At 36.9% G+C, this 19,257-nt stretch overlaps 2 protein-coding genes across 2 annotated transcripts; both read right to left on the bottom strand.

Annotated features, from left to right (window-relative positions):
* Positions 1–2,444: 2,444 nt before the first annotated feature.
* On the bottom strand, positions 2,445–11,305 carry LOC134843641 (uncharacterized). The gene is made up of 5 exons (XM_063859833.1): positions 10,609–11,305; positions 10,303–10,382; positions 4,719–4,799; positions 4,098–4,400; positions 2,445–3,647 (listed from the first exon to the last, which is right to left on the bottom strand). The coding sequence occupies exons 1-5, from the start codon at positions 11,300–11,302 to the stop codon at positions 2,544–2,546; spliced, it is 2,262 nt and encodes a 753-aa protein (XP_063715903.1). The 5' UTR covers positions 11,303–11,305; the 3' UTR covers positions 2,445–2,543.
* Positions 11,306–11,364: 59 nt separating this feature from the next.
* Positions 11,365–13,809, bottom strand: LOC134844662 (proton-coupled zinc antiporter SLC30A5-like). The gene has a single exon (XM_063861465.1). It carries the CDS (start codon positions 13,806–13,808, stop codon positions 11,538–11,540), a length of 2,271 nt encoding a protein of 756 aa, XP_063717535.1. The 5' UTR covers position 13,809; the 3' UTR covers positions 11,365–11,537.
* Positions 13,810–19,257: the final 5,448 nt, after the last annotated feature.

The raw sequence follows: 19,257 nt of genomic DNA, 5'->3' as shown, positions 1-19,257 counted from the left end.
AAAATCAATTAACTCATGAATGAGACTCTAGTTTAACTTATGTTTTTTTCATTGGCCCATCTTTTCGGAAACAAAGATGGTTTAAGCAGCCAAACTTGGAGGAAAGAATTACTGCCTCAGAGAGTGTCACGAGATATCACCCTCAGGGTTGGCAGTTGTAGATATTCTGAAGCTTTTTTAATCAAGTTTTACGAAACTTTTTTTCATATATGTTGAGAAAGGTAATGTCTCGGCAACTAAAAAAAACTAAGCAGTTACATTCAGAGGAAACACTTGCAAAACTCTGAGAACCCCTTAGCAGCATCCAATTACAAGGTAGTGAAAATGCAACTTTATAAAAACTTTTGAAAAATCAGAAAACGTCAAATCTCGGAAACTAAAAGCATTTAAGCAGTCGCATTTGAACGCAAGATTTGCAACTCTTGAGAGTACCCTCAGTACCCAACTACAGGATTGGGGAATTCATTTTCCTGAAGTTTTTGAAATCTAAGAAAAAAATCGTTATTAATTGCCAGATCTTGAAAACTACAAAGATTTGAGCAGTGATATTTGAGGCGAGATTTGGAACTCCTAGGAGTACCATGACAGTCCAAAAACCAGGTTGGGAATTTCAATTTTTGTGAATAATTCAAATTTGCCTTTTCTGAAAAATTTGGAAAAAAGTGCGAAAGTCGTCGTGTCTCGTTAAGTAAAAGGATTTGGGTATTCATAGATTTGAGTAGTCATATTTAGAACCAAAACGCGCAAACCATGGGAACCGAGACGTCATACCTTAACTGGGTTGCTTTGAAATGGACACTGAATTCAAACTGGAACATAGCCAACTGGCAGTTGGAAAAGAGTAATAAACGCATGTTAAGTGATTTGTTTTTTAAAGCCTTCAACTTTTGAATTTCGAAGAAAAAAAAAGATGGCCTCAAAGTTCCTAGAATTTGTAGAACAATTTAATATTGACCTATTTTGCTAAAATTAACCCAATTTGAGAAAACTGGATCAATACTTGAAACTTTTATTTCGCTGGTAAATCTGATAATTAATTTCTATTTTCGAAATCTGAAGTCGATCACGTTTTTCGTGACCTTTCCAGTTTAGCTGTTCCTTCAATAGTGCAGTTTGCCTTCCTTTTAACAATGAAAATGCACTGAAATTAGAAAGAAATCACAAGACAAACCGCGAAAAATCAAAACTCAGCACCTATACTACGTTCATTACTCTAAAAAATCAAAAAAAAACTAGCATGTAACTCACCTGCGGTGCTTCGAGTTTTTATTAAATTATAAAACCACAGATATTACAAATAAGATCTGCATCCTTTGAGTGTACTATGACAACATCCAATTACAGGGTTAGGAACTTTAAATTTATTTAAAAAATAAGTCCAAGTTTTCTTTTAAATTCTTGAAAAAATCACAGAAAAGTCATACCTGAAAACTACAAAGATTTGAGCAGTCACGTTTGGAGGTAAAAATTGCAAATCCTGAGAGTACTTCGACAGGCCCCAACTACTGGGTTGGGAACTTCAAAACTTGAAAAAAAAATGAATAAAAAATTGTTTTCTGAATTTTTACAAAAAACCACAAAATCACAAAAAAACTTCATCTCGAAAACTACAAGGACTTGTGCCGTCATTTTTGGAGGCAAGATTCCCAACCCCTGAGATTCCCTATCTTAATACATTGTAGACTCTATTCCCTATCTTAATACATAGCATGGCAGACCGGAAATCTATAACGTATCTTAATACATGGGGTCTGCCATGCACCTCCCAACCCCCCACTTAACCTCCAACATCTACTACTAACGTGAAAAAATTCTCTTGTTGAACATGCAAAAATAATACGCTTAGAAATCTTAAACATGTGGAGATAGTGAAGTTCGCATTTTCATATATAACAAATAGATAGATAGATAATAGATAATACCTGGACAGATGGTTTGATAAATAGATAGATAGATAGATAAGAAGGATCGATACATACTGAAACACACAAGGATCTGCCTGAATTCGAACCCCTGACATAAGGGTTCAAAAGGGCGGCGTTACCTCTAGGCCACGTGCCAAAGAACCAGGAAGTTGTTAAGGTTCATTAACGAAGCTAGTTGAAAATTTGTAAGAAAACTTGTTAATGGGAAAAAAAACCTAGTTCCCGGTTACAAGAAGGTGAAAAACTTGTCTTCAAAAAAACCAACAAGACATCTATGAATGTCTTCACTATAAATATCTTCAATGCCTCGACAGTTAAAAATGAAAATATATTTTAACCAATTGATTTTTTTTGTTTATAAAAAAATTTTACTCAATCTTGAATTTTTCAACTCAACTCATTTTGCTCGTTGCTCGGAAGATTTCGTGCTACTTGTATAGCAACCAGTTTTCACTGATTTGAAGTGCGTTCGAAATACGCCAACCTTGCTATCTATCACTTACGCGAGCTCGAAAGAAGTCGTAAAAAATACTTAAATTATAACTATACAGACCGCATCTTTTGATCAAGAAATCTGGAGGAAATTGTCTTATAGCAACATATGATCAGAACTTTTCATCACCAATACATCGGTTTACCAACTGGTCCCCCGTATCTCTCTTCGAAGGTCATCTGGTAATTTGCACTTCCGTTACTACTCGATGCTGTTGCTGCTGCAGTGGACGTCTGGGACAATTTAGCAGCTTCAGCCGGCGTCAAAGAATGGGAAGCTGCAGTGGCTGTGGATTCCATTAACGCTTTCTTTTGCACTGGAGCATAGGGATCTTGATGCTCAATTAATGGCATTGGACGTTTCAGAGGCCTGGCTAGTTCGTACTGACTTCTGGCGAAGGGTCGTTCTGCCATTGCGTATTCATCTCCCCACCTACCAGGGGCTGCAGGAGGTGGGATTCTGTATCCCATCGCTGGTCTCGGAGGATAGTTAGTAAATCCTGCTCCTAACCGGTAATTCGGTGCTAAGTAGGAATCAGGCAGACCTCCGTAAACGTCGTCGTAGCCCCCTTCGTAAGGGTAATAAGGATCGTGAGGTGCATAATAGTCCATTGCTCTCGGAACACGAGGCGGTATTGGGCTCCGTCCGTAGGGCATTGGACCTCGTGCATGAGGCATTCCGTATGGGTCGTAGCCATAATAGGGATCTGCGTGCATTGGGGGACCTCGCAACATCGGATCTTCCGGATGAAACCGATGTGCCGGATGATATTGGTTGTCGTAGCGGTAGTCACGAGTCGGCAGCATATGTCTATGTCCACCTGGTTGCGGGGCATATGAACTTTGGTAGTCGTGGTAGGGCCTGGGTTCCATTGCATAATGACCAGCTTCTACTGCTTGCTGGTCAAATAAACTCTGCATATCTGCTAAGTAAGCGTCATCAGGATCGTCGTAAATGTTTTTATAGTCTTCTAGTTTAGTCACAGCTTTCTCCGCTAGTTTAGCTCCTTCAGATTCCCATAAATCACAAACATGTCTTAAGATTATGTTTGTCATGTATCTGTGAGCAGCACTGGACCAGTGGAGTCCGTCTTTGACCAGCTGGCTCTGGTAAGGGTACAGGTATCCTAAGAAATCCATCATGTCTACTTCGTGTTTCTCCACCAAAGTCTTGGTTATTTTCATGGCCTGTAGATGCCACTCTTTTAGAAACGGCTTCTTGTTCATCACCTGCAAAAGCGGATCAAACGATTTCGATAAATACAAAGACGCCTTAATCATAAAGTCATTAATGAAAACAAAATTAGAGAAATAACAAAAAAAAACAGTTTTTAAAGAACTAATCAAAGTGTACCAAAACTTCAAAGATAAAATCAACGTTTTTGAACCTAAAATGAAAAATCAGAAGGAAACTTTCTGCAATTATACCTTTTCAACGCCACATCTAACAAAAGTACCACCAAATTAAACAAAGTTTATTTTGAATAGAGCTTCAGGGCAACAGTAAAAACTATTTGAACAAATTTTACTCTAAATTGGACAATTCGGCAAAATTTAAGAACAAATTGAACAGAGTGCATAACAATTTAACCTTTTCATCATACAATTTGGTGTTACTTTTGCCAATTATGGCGTTGAAAAGGTATGAATATGAGATTCTGTGAAAAAGGTACTCTTTACCTGCTTGACAAACACCCCACCGTAGCACCTGTCTGCGACAGGGGGACTGTTAGCCCAGATGATTGCACTCGTCTCGGGAACGTGTTTTTTAATCTCCGTCAGAAAAGTGTCCAAATTGTTCTTGTAAACGTCAATCAGGAAAGTGTCTCCATATCGCATGATATCCCAGAGCATGCTGCATGCAATCACCACATCGGGCTTCAACTCTTCGATGGATTTCATCACTTCGTTCAGGTAGTCGTACCAGATGCGCGTGATGAAAAAGAACTTCACGTGGAACCCGTCCTTGGCAAACTCTCGAACCTGGAGAAAAAAACAGCAGTCTCCTCATAATATAAAATCTTATCATATTCAATACTATTTCGAAAAACTTCTACGTAAATTACGCACCAATATTTCTGTACAATCTATTTGGAATTTTGTTTATCTCAATTTAGAACTTGAAATTACTTCATCAAAATTGTAGCAATAAATTGTTTTTTTTTTTCAGAATAATAATATTAAATCAATTACTAGTGTATGAGTAGCTGTTATAATTATTCAATCAAAAGGCTAAAGGAACTTCAGATCCCTTCACTTAAATAATTTGAAATTTAATTTTAACAGGAAAGTGTTTCTCACCTCTTTGTAATGGGGGTCATTTGTCAGTTGTCCGAACTCTCCTCCGTCGAGAAGAGTGTCGTTCAGAATCGACCTGTGAGCCTAAAAAAGAGACCAAATAACTTTCAAAAAAATACTAGGAGCAGTTCTCGTTTAAAAACGAACTGCTCAAGCAAAGATGAGTGACACATAACCTATTATTTTCTTGATGTGCTGCAATTTTTTAGTAATTTTTTCTTTATTCTTAGCTTATCTTTTTTCAGATTTTTTTTCAGGATTTTGCGATTTTAGTTTTTTGGAGACCCGATACAGAATATTTGTTCCGGGTCATGGTTTTTGAAGCTTAGGATTGCTTATTACTTTATCATTTCGGTTAGCTTATTAGTGCGATTAGTTTCGGCAATGCCACTTGGCTCAATAAATTAGAAAGAATCTCATCTTTGCTTTAACTCGAATGTTAAGTTCTCATTTTTTTTCGTCTGAATTTCTGCAAAATGACAACATTACTGTGAACTCGCAATTCCAAATTCACATATCATGATACAAAATAGATTGAGCTAATCAGCTCTCCAAATTTGAATGTGAAAGCTAATCAGCAATCACAACTTGTAGTTAAACTCGACAACAACAGCTAATCAGCCTGCCAAAAAAGAGGATCTAGTACGCATCTCATACCTGTAGCTATGCTATCCTCGACCCAATTTGTGTAATTAGCCAAGCTAATCAGCTTCCAATTAGCATACCAGCAAAAAAACGAAACAAATCTCAACTGACCAATCATGTTTATCAACGAGATCTTCCACTTTTAGCAAATCATGGCAAGTAACAACGATAGTATCATGAAAATATTTATAAGTTATTGACTAATCAGCCTTTTTTGATATTGTATCCGAATTTCGCAAGATGATCGATCAAATAATTCAGAAACTACTTTCGAGCTATATCACTTTTCGGTCAGACAAGGCATCTGATACTATACCCGAAACGCGATGTTCTTCTGCCCAATTCAGCATTCATTCCTTCAGGGCCACCCAAGACTGCTGAAATTATCAAACACTGAATACGGTGATCACTTCTGAAACTGAGAACATGGCCAACAGACAGTTGGAACAGCGTTAATGAATTCAAGCAAACTGGAAAATTACAAAAAAAAAATTGAAATATATATATTTTCAACTTCGAATCCAATGAAAAATTTTTATCGTAAATCTCTTTCAATTTCAAGAGACTTTCTGCTATATTCAAATGATTAAAAAAATGAACTGAGGATTTTTTCTCCTCTGATAATCTATCCCAGTCATAAAAATATACTTTTGAAACTAAGGGAAACAAAACTTTGCGCTCTATTTCCAGTTTTTGCGATAGTACAGCGCTGATTTAAATTATCCGGACAAAACGAACAAAACTTCAATTTTCAAACGCGTTTTTCTCAAATTGGGTTAAGATTAGACAAAAAGTGAAGAGAACAAAAGTTGCTTAGAATTTCACCAGCATTAATATGGTGCCATTTCTTCTCCAAAATTCTCAACAAAAATTGTACCCCAAAAATGGGTCATTTTGGCTTTTTTCAATTAATCAAGAATTACGCAAAAACTACTTTGTTAATTGATAATAAAATTATATCACAGGAAGCCTCTTACGCAGCTCAACAAAGTTTAAGAGGAGTTAAATCTCCAAAAATTTGCGCAAATTGTTTAAAATTTATTTTTAAACAGAGATTCTGGGTTTTATATAGTAAAAATCACATTTATTGACTATCAAGTGAAAGTTTTTTCTCTTATACTGGTTTTTGGAGATTTAACTTCTCTTAAACTTTGTTGAGCTGCGTAAGAGGCTTCCTGTGATATAATTTTATTATCAATTAACAAAGTAGTTTTTGCGTAATTCTTGATTAATTGAAAAAAGCCATAATGACCCATTTTTGGGGTACAATTTTTGTTGAGAATTTCGGAGAAAAAATAGCACCATATTAATTTTGATGAAATTCTAAGCAACTTTTGTTCTCTTCACTTTTTGTCTAATCTTAACCCAATTTGAGAAAAACGCGTTTGAAAATTCAAGTTTTGTTCGTTTTGTCCGGATAATTTAAATCAGCACTGTATAATTATCTCTACATTGAAAAACGAACTTAAAAAATCGCTTCGAGTCAAATCGTTAGAATAAAAAAATGATCGTGGATTGATTGAAAAAAAATTTCGTGGAAAACAAAAGGCAATACCTAAATATGTGAAAGTTTGATTCATTCATTAACACTTCAAACATCAATTTTCATTAAATATTTCGTATTTGACATCCGGTTTTCCACTCCGTTGCAGCTCCAGCTGAAATAGTCTTAAGCCACCAACATAGGACAAAAGAATATTGGAATTTTTTATGGGTTCAATCACCCCAACACGGCCGTCCCTGAACTGATTCAAGAAATACAATTCCGAAGCAATACAATTAAACGTAAATGCAATCGCCCAAAATAATTTTAAAGATAAAAATTAATCATCAATTTTAAAAAGGATAGCCGGTTGCTCTGCAAGTAGCTTAGAATGTGTCGACCACATTCATAATAAACTACAAACCATATGATGTTTTTCTTTTGAAAATAGTGTCGTTGCTTGTGCGTGGTGTGATGAAAGAGCCATAAAACTCGTGCAAAGTTAGTGAATTAGAAATAAATAACTGACAACAAAAAAAAACAGCGAACAAAGAGACTACTAAAAAATGTTGCAAAACATTTTTAATTTTCATAAACATTTTCCATATTTTTCATAGAACCTTTTTACTGCCAAGAGATTGCTGAACGAAGGTTCTAAAACTAGAAAAAAAAAACTAATTTTCGAGTAGTAAAATCAGTTTTTCCAAGCTAAATGACCAATTTTTATAAAACGAACATTACTTACTCGGTCGCTTTACACGCTCGAAATTAGGCAACACCCAAAAATTGCAAACCGGCTTTTCTCGACACTGGGACCCTTTTTTTATTTTTTGAAATCACCGTTCGAATCACGAACGAGGGGCTCTAAAATGATATATCACTCGACCCATTCCAATGATTATTTGTGTTACCTGGTTTTGCGCAGGAAACAAAAAAGACTTAAAACCCGAATACAAAGTTCCTCCCCATTTTCAGTGGTCGGAACAATAAACTACAAACACATTTAAACTTTTGTTGTGGCACACCGAGTTCTCACCTATATAACTTTTCCACAATACAAGAATTTCTGTCTGTACGAGTTTTTGAAACACAATTTTGCTCTGCAAACAGCAGATGATGTCAAAGGCTGAAAAACCTTATAAAAATAGTCCTTATTCCCACATGATCTACTTAAGCATGTTTTGTGAGCCAAGCTTTTTGTCATGTACAAAATTCACGAACATAAAAGTGAACAAGAGATCGCAACTTTTAGTTTTGCGGTAATTTTCCTCATGTTTCTGCCGTTTTCAATGCAACTACTTGCAATTAAAAGTTAAAATTTGGATATCTGATAGAAAATAATTAAACGCTTGGAACGAATTTCAAAGAAAAGAGATGCCCTTAAAACTCTTTGAATTTATGATTAACACTTTTTCGATAAAATCAACCCAATTTGAGAAAACTGCATCAATAAGTAAAATTTTTATTTACTGGAAAATCTGAAAATTAAATTCCACTTTCGGAACTATAAGTCGACAACGCTTTATGTGACCTTTAAAATTTTGCTGCTCGATTGTGAAGTTTGTCTTCCTTTTAAAAAATAAATTTAACTGAAGTTAAAAACAAATTAAAAGTCAAAACGCGAAAAAGTAAAACTGAGACTGAACAAATTTTACCTAAAAAAAATCATCGCGACCTACATAAGAATCTGAACTACATTCATCGACTTTTTTAAAAGTATAGCCTAATCGCAAGGGCGAAACGATTTTAATTTTAGGCAATTTCGGACTTCAGGTCTCGTTTCCTTCTCGTTGGAAAACTAAGTCTCCTAGTTGACTTCAACATACTTCACTAGACAAAAAATTCGCAGTTTTCCTACAGTTCTCTGGCTCCAATAAAAGCTCGTGAGCCTGAACTGAATGTCAGAAAAAAATTTCCGAAGAACAGATTTCTATTTTGAAAGCGGCTAGATCCTTAAATAGTTTCATTCATCAATAGTTTCAGCCTTGGATGTCAGGTAATTGCAAAAAAAATTTAGTCCATTTTATCGGTTGAAAACTAAATGTTGCTTCGGTTGAAAACTTAAATATAAAGAAAGGTTGAAAACTTTTTTCTCCCCTGACAGCAGTATTACCATCTTTTTTACACAGAGATGAAGCGGATATTCGCACCACTTGCGATACAACGCAATAAAAACATGCATAAATCGAAAAAATGATAAATGTTAGAAACTAAGTGAATCAAAACTTTCGTATATCTCGATAAAGGATACCTAGGACTCAATTAAAGCTGGAGGTACTTTTTGAATTTGTAATACTGATGCAGGACAAAATGTATGTTTCCAAAAATTGGAATTTGCTCAAATCCTTAGCTGTTTCTACTAAAATAAGTGAGAAGAAGGAACATTTTTGAGATATTGGAACTTTTCCAATGTATAACATTTGTCTTACAAAAAAAGAGTAGCCGCTTCTGCAGTAAAAATTCGCGCAACTTTTTTTTGGTTGAACTTTTCAGCTCAGATTTGACAGGATACTTTATAAGAAAATTCAAAAAAAATACTATCAAATTTTTGATTTTTCCGAAAGCCATAATTTTTTGTGTAATAAAATTTAAGCGTAGTTGCATATGCACAAGAGCTTTCTACAACCCATTCTTTTGATTGGACCAAAAATCTCAGATATAGGAGGGTAAATATTGTAAAATTCATAAAACTTACAAGAAAAAACGCTCAAACAAAAAAAATTAAATTTCCGAGGACGATAACTTTTTGGGTAGAAAAATTGTGAACTGCCGTTATTGCAGGGGAGCTTACTGAACTAACGAAAGAAACACCAAAAATATCGGTAAAATCTTCCCCAAAGACTTTTTCGTAGGTTGTAGACAAAGTGGTTAAGCAAAAAGAGACCAGGTGAGTATTCAGACACACAAGGGTGTAAGAGAACTTTCTCTAGATAACCCTTTTTTGAAAATCGATAAAAGGTTTTAAGAAAAACTAAAGTTTATGCAAAAAGCGGTAAAACATTTCCCACAGCGTCTCAAAAAAAACCCTTCCTATACATGAACTAAATCATTGGTCTTGTATTAGCTAAAAAATAGGAATCTCTTTTCACTGATTCTGTTAGACAAGCTGTTTTTAGGAAAAAACTAGCATACTTTTTCTTATAAGTTTAGTTTTGCTAGCTACTGAGTACCAAATAGCTCATCAAATTATTTATTTTGATAAATAAATCGACAATACTAGTTCATTTTTAAGTGACGACTGCAATTTATAAAGCGATGCTCATGGTATCTTCGAAATCACAATGTTACTAAATCGGCCATGCATTCGCTCACTTCTCGAGCGAATAGCCAAAAAGTCTTAGCCAAAAATTGACGTCCGAGACAATATTTGATGAGCTATAAAGTTCAAAGTTAAAGAGAGAGAGAGAGAGAGAGAGAGCTAACGCTTTCCTGCTATAAAAACTTCCATGTTTAAGTTACCCTGGCGCGATTCTCCTGCTTAGTCATAAATCTGTTCTCCTGTAGCAACAGCACCAGGTCCTTGTAAGACGCGCGCTGAACTGAAAACAAAGAGCGACACTACGCATTTGAAAATCTATTAAATTTCAGCGTTAACTTGAAAAAAAATACACGAGGTACTTTTATTTTCCTCGCCAATATCATCATCATCATCATAAGTTTCTTTCTTCAGACCTTTTCAAACTGAACGAAATATCGGCTGAGCTCTTGGCCAATAAAAATACACATAATTGAATATCCAAATCAAACAACAGTTAAAATACTTACTCGAATCTCCCAGATATACGATCTTCTTTCCCTTTAATAGCTGTTTGGCCTCCTCGCAAGTATAAGCAGGCACGTCCACACTGTCAGTCACAGGTGCCAGAGGTGCTATCAGGGGAAGTCTCTGTTGTGCCAGGGGTTGGGGATCCGAGAAGAATCCCGAGTCACGTGACTTGTTTGATTTCGCAGCTGTCGTCGTCGCAAACGGTGGCTTTGATGTTGCCGATGATGACGGCTTTTCGTCTTTTTCTTTCTCGGCAACATTTGTTTCTACTTCTGATTCGGTTGCTTTGGGCTCTTTTATATTTTCACCTTTTTGCTCATCTTTAGAAACTTCTGGTTCAGGAGTGACGTCATTTAACTCCTCTGGTTTTGAATCTCTAATTACTGAAATCTCCTCCGAATCATTTGATGACATTTCTTTAGTTTCGTCGTCTTTTTCGAACACAGAAGCTTCAGTAACGCTTTTTTCGGTAGTATCTTTATTATTGCTAACTTCGACACCATTGTTTTTAGCTACTTCATTTTCAGTCGTTGGCAAAGACGTTGAAGTTTCTTGTGCCCCTTTTTCTTCAATACTATTAGTATCATCTTTGGATATTTCGATATCTACATCTGTTTTAGTCGTCGTAGAGGATAAATCTGTTTCTTTATTGGCATCTATCGCTTCTGCTTCCTTGCTTTCCTCGTTTACCATTTCGAGACTTAAAAAATAACATTTTTTAGTTATCACATTCTAGTTAGTCTTTCGAAGAAAAATTATGTTACAGCCAATGAATTTTGTAACCTTCATACAAATAAGACTTGACACCATTAAAAAAAAAAACATTTAACATTTAAATAGTTGCCATTGTTTTACAATTTGATTCAAATATAGTACATTTAATAACATCTAACAAGTTATGTACCACCAAAATGGATTTCGGTCTAATTTAGAGACTACTCAATGGCTTATTAGGATTTCTTGACTGGAATGAAGTCGGCCATTTGTTCGCCGTGATCAGCTGGTTGTTCAGTCCCGACATGTGATGATAAAACTCTTCTTTCTCCACCTGAATTGCAACATCCCCCACCCCCGCTCCTCTTAAAATTGCACCCACTTGTTGTATAATTCTCTGCTCAACTACAGAAGGCTCCACTTGAACATGCAGAGTCGCACACACCAGAGCTGAAGAATGTCTCCAAAAATGTACGTCGCTAAATCCCAGAACACCGTCTACGTTTTGGATTTTGAGTAAAGCGGCGTTCAAATCGGCCTGCATTTCAGATGGAACACAGTTCAACAGTATCTTGGCTGTTTCAGTGAGAAGAGGAATCAGAGACAAGCCTATCAGAACTGCGATGAATAGAGAGCAAATAGGGTCGGCAATGTTCCATCCGAAGTACTCGATGAGTAGTGACGAAACAATTACTCCGCAGCTTCCAAGTGTATCTGCTAGAACATGGAGGAAAACCCCTTTCATGTTTGTGTTCGACGCCGTCGAAGTAGTTCCGTGATCCTGGTCATGATCATGATGGTCGTGGTCATGGCCATCTCCATGAGAATGATCATGACCATGGGATGCACCATGACTATGGCCATGAGAGCAACCTCCGCCATGTGCATGATGATGTGCTTCGTGGAACGCAAAGATTCCGAATAAATTTACCAGAAGACCAGCAACTGAAACGAATAAAAGTCGATCGGTGTTGACTTTCGGCGGATCAAACAATCGTTCCAGGGATTCCGTTAGCACAAAGAATGCAATGACTGCAAGAAAAAGAGCATTGACGAAGCCAGATAGGACTTCAATTCGACCATATCCGTAGGGATACTCGCTGTTGGCCTTCCACTTAGACATCACGGCTGCAAAAAGTCCCAAACACAGAGCAGAGCAGTCAAATAACATATGGAAGCCATCCGAAATCAGACCCAAACTGTTTGTCCAAACGCCGTATATTAATTCGACAAACGTAAAAGCTAGATTTACACACAAGAAATAAAATATTTGCCTTGAATCTTTTTCACTTATAATTTGTTGTAGTCCTTTTTTGATTACTGTCTTGACTGAATATGTGGTTTTCATAAACGCCTGATTCGCGTATGAGTAAATAGGATGCCCGTCCGATCCATATCCAATGAAGCTTCCTTTTGAAGGGTTTTTGCTATCTCCCGACAGAGCGAGCGACGCTACAATAAACAACACGCCTGCAATTATTACACCCAGCGAAACCAGATGGTCCTCGGTTAGCCCTTCAAACTGCGTCACCTGTTTAACTGACGCAGTATAAGGTCTCGTCCAAACAATTCCAATGGCAACAGCCGCTATTATACTGTAAACTGTTCCAGTGGACGGGCTATTTACTGGGTCAACTTTATTCACATACGACTCGACGTAAAACGGAATAATAAACGAGAGAAACGCTATAATTATCAGCAGCAGAAAAACATGAACAAATGAGAACACGCCTTTTTCTTCTGTGCCAAATGATACCAATAGCAGAGGAAACAGAATTGCTGTCGAGACTGTAGTCGAAACTGAGTTCAAGTACTTAGCCCCTCCTACCTCAATAGCTAATTTCTTCTCATGACTTTTGAACATGACTGAGAGTAACATCGCTCCGCACATGAGAATTATGCCAATTTTATGGTCTGAAAATCCTGTTACGGACAAAACAGAATAAACGAAATGTGTAAAGTAATTGGTATGGTGGCCTTCAGGGTGTTTTGGAAGCTTATCTGCATTATCATTGTCGAAAAAGAGCAGTGTGATTACCCCGACCCCAAGACATAGCAATGCTCGTCCCTTAGCTTTGGAACCTGTCTCTGATTTGAACAAAGCACCTACTGCACTGAGAACCACAGTGTCACTTAGCTCGAAAATAAGGACCGACCGCAATGGTCCACACATCGTAAAAGAAAAAGACCATATCATGAGAATAAAAGTACTGATGATGGCATGTCTGAAGATCTTGAGAAGCTGTGATGTTGTCAGCCGTTTGGCAGCAAATGGTCTTTGCAGGCTCACTAAGACAACAGAAGACAGTAATTGTACGCCAAAAAGATATTGCGGCAATTTCAAGACTTTCAGGACATCGTAAGAAAGGAACAGTCCAAAGCACTTCAAAAATTTGACTACACTGAGTAGTGTCCATACAGTAGTTTTACTTCCGCCTGTTTTCTTGATAGTTTCAGAAGCAAAATTGTCATTTGTGCGGAACATATTATCTGCAAATATAAAACACACTTATGCACTGGAATTTCGCCACAAAAAGTAAGAAGCACCGCTCAGCAACAGAGAAGTGGCTTCTCAGAAGGGTTTACAAAAATTGCTGAGGGTAAAAAACACTTTCTTCAACTTATAACAAGAAACACTCTATAGACATCCCGAATCCAGTATCATAAATCTTTGTCGAAATCTGAGTTCACCAAAAAAATAGTCATTACTATTTTGCTATTTCCTACCGGAAGCTCAAAAACGTGAAAGCTTCCTTATAACACCTAAATTGGTACCTCAAGATTTTGATTTAAAAAAGAAAAGAACCCTTCGATGTGATAAGCAATGCACAAAATACACAGAGAATCGAAGCTGCACTTCTCATACGAAAGCAAAATTATGATTGATAAATCTAATGGAAACTAAGTCATCGTGTGCTTTCACAAATTGCCATAACTTTCCCGAAAATATTTGGGCCTTTTGAAATTCAGTTTTTGAGCTTTTTTGAACAGTGATAATTTTCTCATCAAGTACCGCAAAGATAAAAACTGATCGCTTGCCTCAATTGCACTCAAATGATTTCTGAATGATGAATAATTCTCCGCTTACGCGTTAATAGAACCAAAAAGCAAAAAAAAAACTCAACTTGACGCAGTTAAAACAGATGCTTCACTTTCAACTCATGGCATTGATACCTTTCAGATGGTATTAAAAAATTAGATAGTCTATGTTAAAGTCCTCAGCATCAAATGAAACTCAGCGACGGCTTAGAATTATTCTGGCGTTATGCAACTCTACCTCCTCTTGCTAGCCCGAACCACGTATTTTGGTTTGGGTAATAGTTTTGCAGTTCGGGCGTTAGGTAGGCTCGCTGCGCCTTTTTTGTCAATTTTAGCTGATTCTTTTCTGATGTATCTTTTTTTGGGTCGAACAGAAGCTGTTCGAGTTTTACGATGTGCACTTCCTATAGGTGCGTGTTGCACAAGTGTTCCAATTGCTAATGGTTGAGCCACTTCTGAATAAAACCCATTTTTTTCTCTGTCTTTTCAAGGCATGTCAAATTCTTTCTCACAAGTGATCGTGTCATCGATTGAAAGTAGCTCTTCCAAGAACTGAAATTGTTGAGTGAAATCGTCCCCAGCGCTGACTGTCACCATGTGGTATAGCTTTAGTTTAGACTATCTTTACATAAAATGTGACTAAGATCTTGGGATACATGTTAGGCTCGTGCTGGGTCCCGTTGATTGTTATGATGTCAAAACATTTTAATGTTAATGTAAGTGATTGTTGCAAGCGATTTTGGTGGTGTGATTTTGGGGTCAACCTGTTTTATCAAATATCAAAAAAACTTTTTGATTAATACGACAATGTCAAAATCAAGGGAGTTCAGATGTACGCCATCTGATTCTCGAAGTTCAAAGTCATAGCATTTATTCTAAATGACACATTCGGCTGATCTCTTCATTAAAAAGGGAGCATTATTTTCTATTTCTATTTTTTAGCTGACCACTCGATTTATAGTTAAGGTTTTCAAAAATGAGTTCGCTAATTGTTTACATGAAGCAAAAATCAGGTTAAGATACCAATGGCTTTACATTTTGAAAATCCATGGCTCCCAGAAGGTGCTTATAAAAATGCTGAGGATAAAAAACACTTTCATCGACTTAAAACAAGAAACACTCTACAGGCATCCCAAGTCTAGCATCATACATCTGTCGAGAAGTGTGAACAAACCAAAAACCAAAAAACTGTCATTGAAATTTTGCATATTTCCGATTGGAAGCTCATAAACGTGATAACTTACTTATTGGACTTAAATTGGCACCTCGAGATTTTGATTTGAATTAAAAAACCATTCGATGTGACAAGCGGGACACAGATAACTCAGAGAAGCAAAGTTTCACTTCGCATATACAACTTCCTCAGCATCAAATGAAACTCAGCGACAGTTTAAAGACATATATTACGCTTAGAACTAGACTTATGAACTCCGAGGAGGCCATTTCAGCCGAGCCTTTTTCGATGTGCAGATTTTCAAACTACGCCGAATCATGTCAAAAAACCCATACCCGACGCTAACAAATATCATAAAAGCGTGAAGATCCTGAAGTACCAACAACGAATTCTCGAAGTGGAACATAACTTCTTTGTTACATTAACTTTTGCATGTACTAGCTCAGCAACGCCAGGCTCCACTAAAACAATCCAAAAACCAGAAGAAAACTCAATTAGTCATAATGGGAAATAATGAAGTTTTAAATGAACCAAACTAACATTTGCACTCCTGAGGAGTGCGACTCATTGCCTTCGGAATGCATGAATCTGCAAAGCACAAACAGCATAGAAAATTCTATTAGTGCAATAACTGAGGATGTTTTATTGACAAGCCTCTAGAACCTAGAACTAAAAACTTTCATAAATTGTTCGCTGATGCATTTTTATTTAGCCTTGATAAAGGGGGCTCAATTAATATGGGCCCTTCCGTCATGCGACGGTACGTGCACAGGTTGGATAGGGCCATACCAACGCTATATAAATAAAACGACAAAATTTTATGATTAAATCAAGTCTATTTTAATGCATCAAGAGAATTGTCAATTAAAATCTACCCTCCTCGATTACAGCACAGAGAGAATTGTCTATGTTCGATGTATTTTAAAGTTTTTTGCACCCCCTAAAGCAGAGGATTGCACTCCTCAGAAGAGCAAAACTTATTTTTGTTCTTATATAGTTAAATGTGTCCGAGTATGATTCGTTCCGTTTTTCGTTTAGTTTCTCTGCTAGTTTCTGGACTGTTTTTGTAGAGCCCGGTGCTGCTCCTCCGGTACACGCAAAAATTAGTGGAACAAAGCTGCTGTGTTCCACGTCCAGCATTCTTTGTTGGTATTTTAATGTTTTGACACTCTCATGATATTTGTAGGCGTCAGATACAGGGATGTCGAATACTCGGATTTTTTGATATTCGTTATTCGCCGCGGCCCAACTATTCGATATTCGACTTCGGCCGAATAGTGCCCTTACTATTCGGATTCGGCTTCGGCCAAATGTTACTACTCGAACAACTATTCGGATATTTGGTTATTTTCCCAAAAAACTTAGCATAAAAGTTTGATACAACAAATTCTATAAAAAGTATTGAACATAGCATTTTTCAAGTAGAATTGGCTGGGACTTGCGTAATAATGTAAAAATCGCGGGAGTGAGTAAATGTTAAAAATCAGTCACAACTCACAACCCAGTTTTTCGAGCTAAATCGACTGAGATCGCTAAAAACTGTTAAAAATCAGTGACAACCCAGTTTTTCGAGCTAAATCGAGTGACACTATCTAAAAAAGAGACCGTAATTTTAAAACAAGTTTGCTAATGAACAGTTTTATTTCAAAAACCTTTTATTCTTATTTAAGAAAACATTTCGTGAATGATTCTCAGGTGATAATCGATTTTGTAAGTAGTTGCGACTGAGTCGGCATAAAGAAAATAGGCGCTCTGGATCAACACTGGACGGACGAAAATTTTCCAGAAAAGCGAAAATGTCAAACTCATCTAATTGGCAATTGTTAATGAACTCTGCAAAAGACAAACCTTCTTCCACAGCCACATATTGATGATCATTAGACGCCACCTGTGTGGCACTTTCGGGTTCAACAGCGAACTTTCGAATAGTTTCAAAAAAACTCCCCGATTTATTAATCAGGGCAGTGATAACAGGATTTTTATCAATCCACTTACCCAAAACAGTGCGAATTGGAGAATTAAGAGCTGGTTCCATATGTGCCAAATGATTAAGAAATTTTATAACTTTCACAGCTAACGCAGCATCAGACTTGTTGCTTTGCAGAGCCAATGTACACTCCTTCAAAGGTTTCAGTGTTCGACAAATCGACGCAACTTTATCCCAGTCAAAATCATTTAAATCCTCAGATGGCAAAATAGAAATAAGAATAGGTTTCAACTCAAGAAACCTTGTCATGCAGTCATAGAGCGAGTTCCAGTGGGTCTTATTATCAATCACTATGGACAAAATAGTTTGCCCAAGAGCCAATTGAACATTTGCTAGCTTATCTCGTAAAGTGGGGGATTTCTTAATTTTCCTGCACAACTCTCTCAATCGGTGAACAGTTCCGCTTAACATAGTTTCAAAAGTGTTATCATTTTCATCATCATCATTGTCTGAATCACAGTCACTATTTAATGCCTTTAGTTGCTCTTCGTCAAAGTTTTCAGTCTCGTTTCCGACATTGCATATAAACTGCTTGACAATCAGGTTAATAACATGAGCCAAACATGGGAATGTAAATAAATTGGCATTGCGGCCAGCTAATTGAACATCCGACCCACAGTCGCTAATAAATAAGGAAATGTCTCTTAATTGTAGACCAAAACGAATTAGCGTTTTTTTCAGATTGATGAGTATTTCTTCGGCCCCACAGAAACCAGTATAATAAATCAAACCCAAGCAAACGCTTTCTCCGCCAACATACAAATATACTCCAATGAACTTTTTGTTGTCCGCTGATGTCCATTTGTCAAAACTCAAGGAGAGCATTTGTCGCTTATCACGTGTTACTATCAAATCTTTAATTTTCTGTACTGCTGTTTGGTAATTTACCTCCAGCGCATTGTTGACTGAACAGTAGGTGACTTTACTAAAGTGAAGCTGCTTAAAAAATGATTGTAACGTTGGAGAACGCACAACTTTGTACACTGGTATATTGTCTTCATATACAAGTTTAGCAACTTCATTCAAGCCGTCTTGAACTCTAGCCCGCTTGAAAGGAATTACAGTTTGGTCCGATGCAATGACAGTTTGGACCGTTTTTCTATCACACACTTGCGTGTGTTTAGTCATCGAAGTCGTTGACGCCCCAATACTCTTAATCAAAACATTGCATTTAATGCACTTTCTTCCTTCCGTTTTTCTACCACCTCGATATTCCACAAGAAACTTTTCATGCCATTTTGCCACTCCTTTTTCTTTTCTATACTCGCACTCGGCAGCGACATCAGACTCTTCTACATTAGCCATCTTAAAAAAAAACAGAAAAATATTGTGAAACAAAACAGTAAACCAATATTCGGAATATTCGGGTTTTTTAGCAGTGGACCCTGGATTATTCGGTATTCGGCAAAAAAAAAAATATTCGGATTCGATATTCGGATTTCAAAATTTTAATATTCGGATTCGGCTTCGAAGTGCCGAATACTCGGTATTCGGGTCGAATACTCGGATTCGAATCGATATCCCTGGTCAGATATAGTTTTAGGGCAGGATTTAGCATGGGGATTGAAAATTTTTACATCGAAAAAAATTCGGCTGAATCGGCCTCCCCAGAGTCCATTTGCCTTGATGTCAAGTCGAGCGTCATCTTCAGTAGTGGTTGTTTTGTTGTTGTTGTTGTTGTGGTGGATTTTCGCAATGCGAAGGGATTTCTCCCCAATTCTGATCATAAGTGGT

Source organism: Symsagittifera roscoffensis, chromosome 4, assembly GCF_963678635.1.
Source record: "Symsagittifera roscoffensis chromosome 4, txSymRosc1.1, whole genome shotgun sequence".
Lineage (NCBI taxonomy): Eukaryota > Metazoa > Xenacoelomorpha > Acoela > Convolutidae > Symsagittifera > Symsagittifera roscoffensis.
Note: the sequence above shows the minus strand (reverse complement) of the source record. Positions and strands in the feature narration are given on the sequence as shown.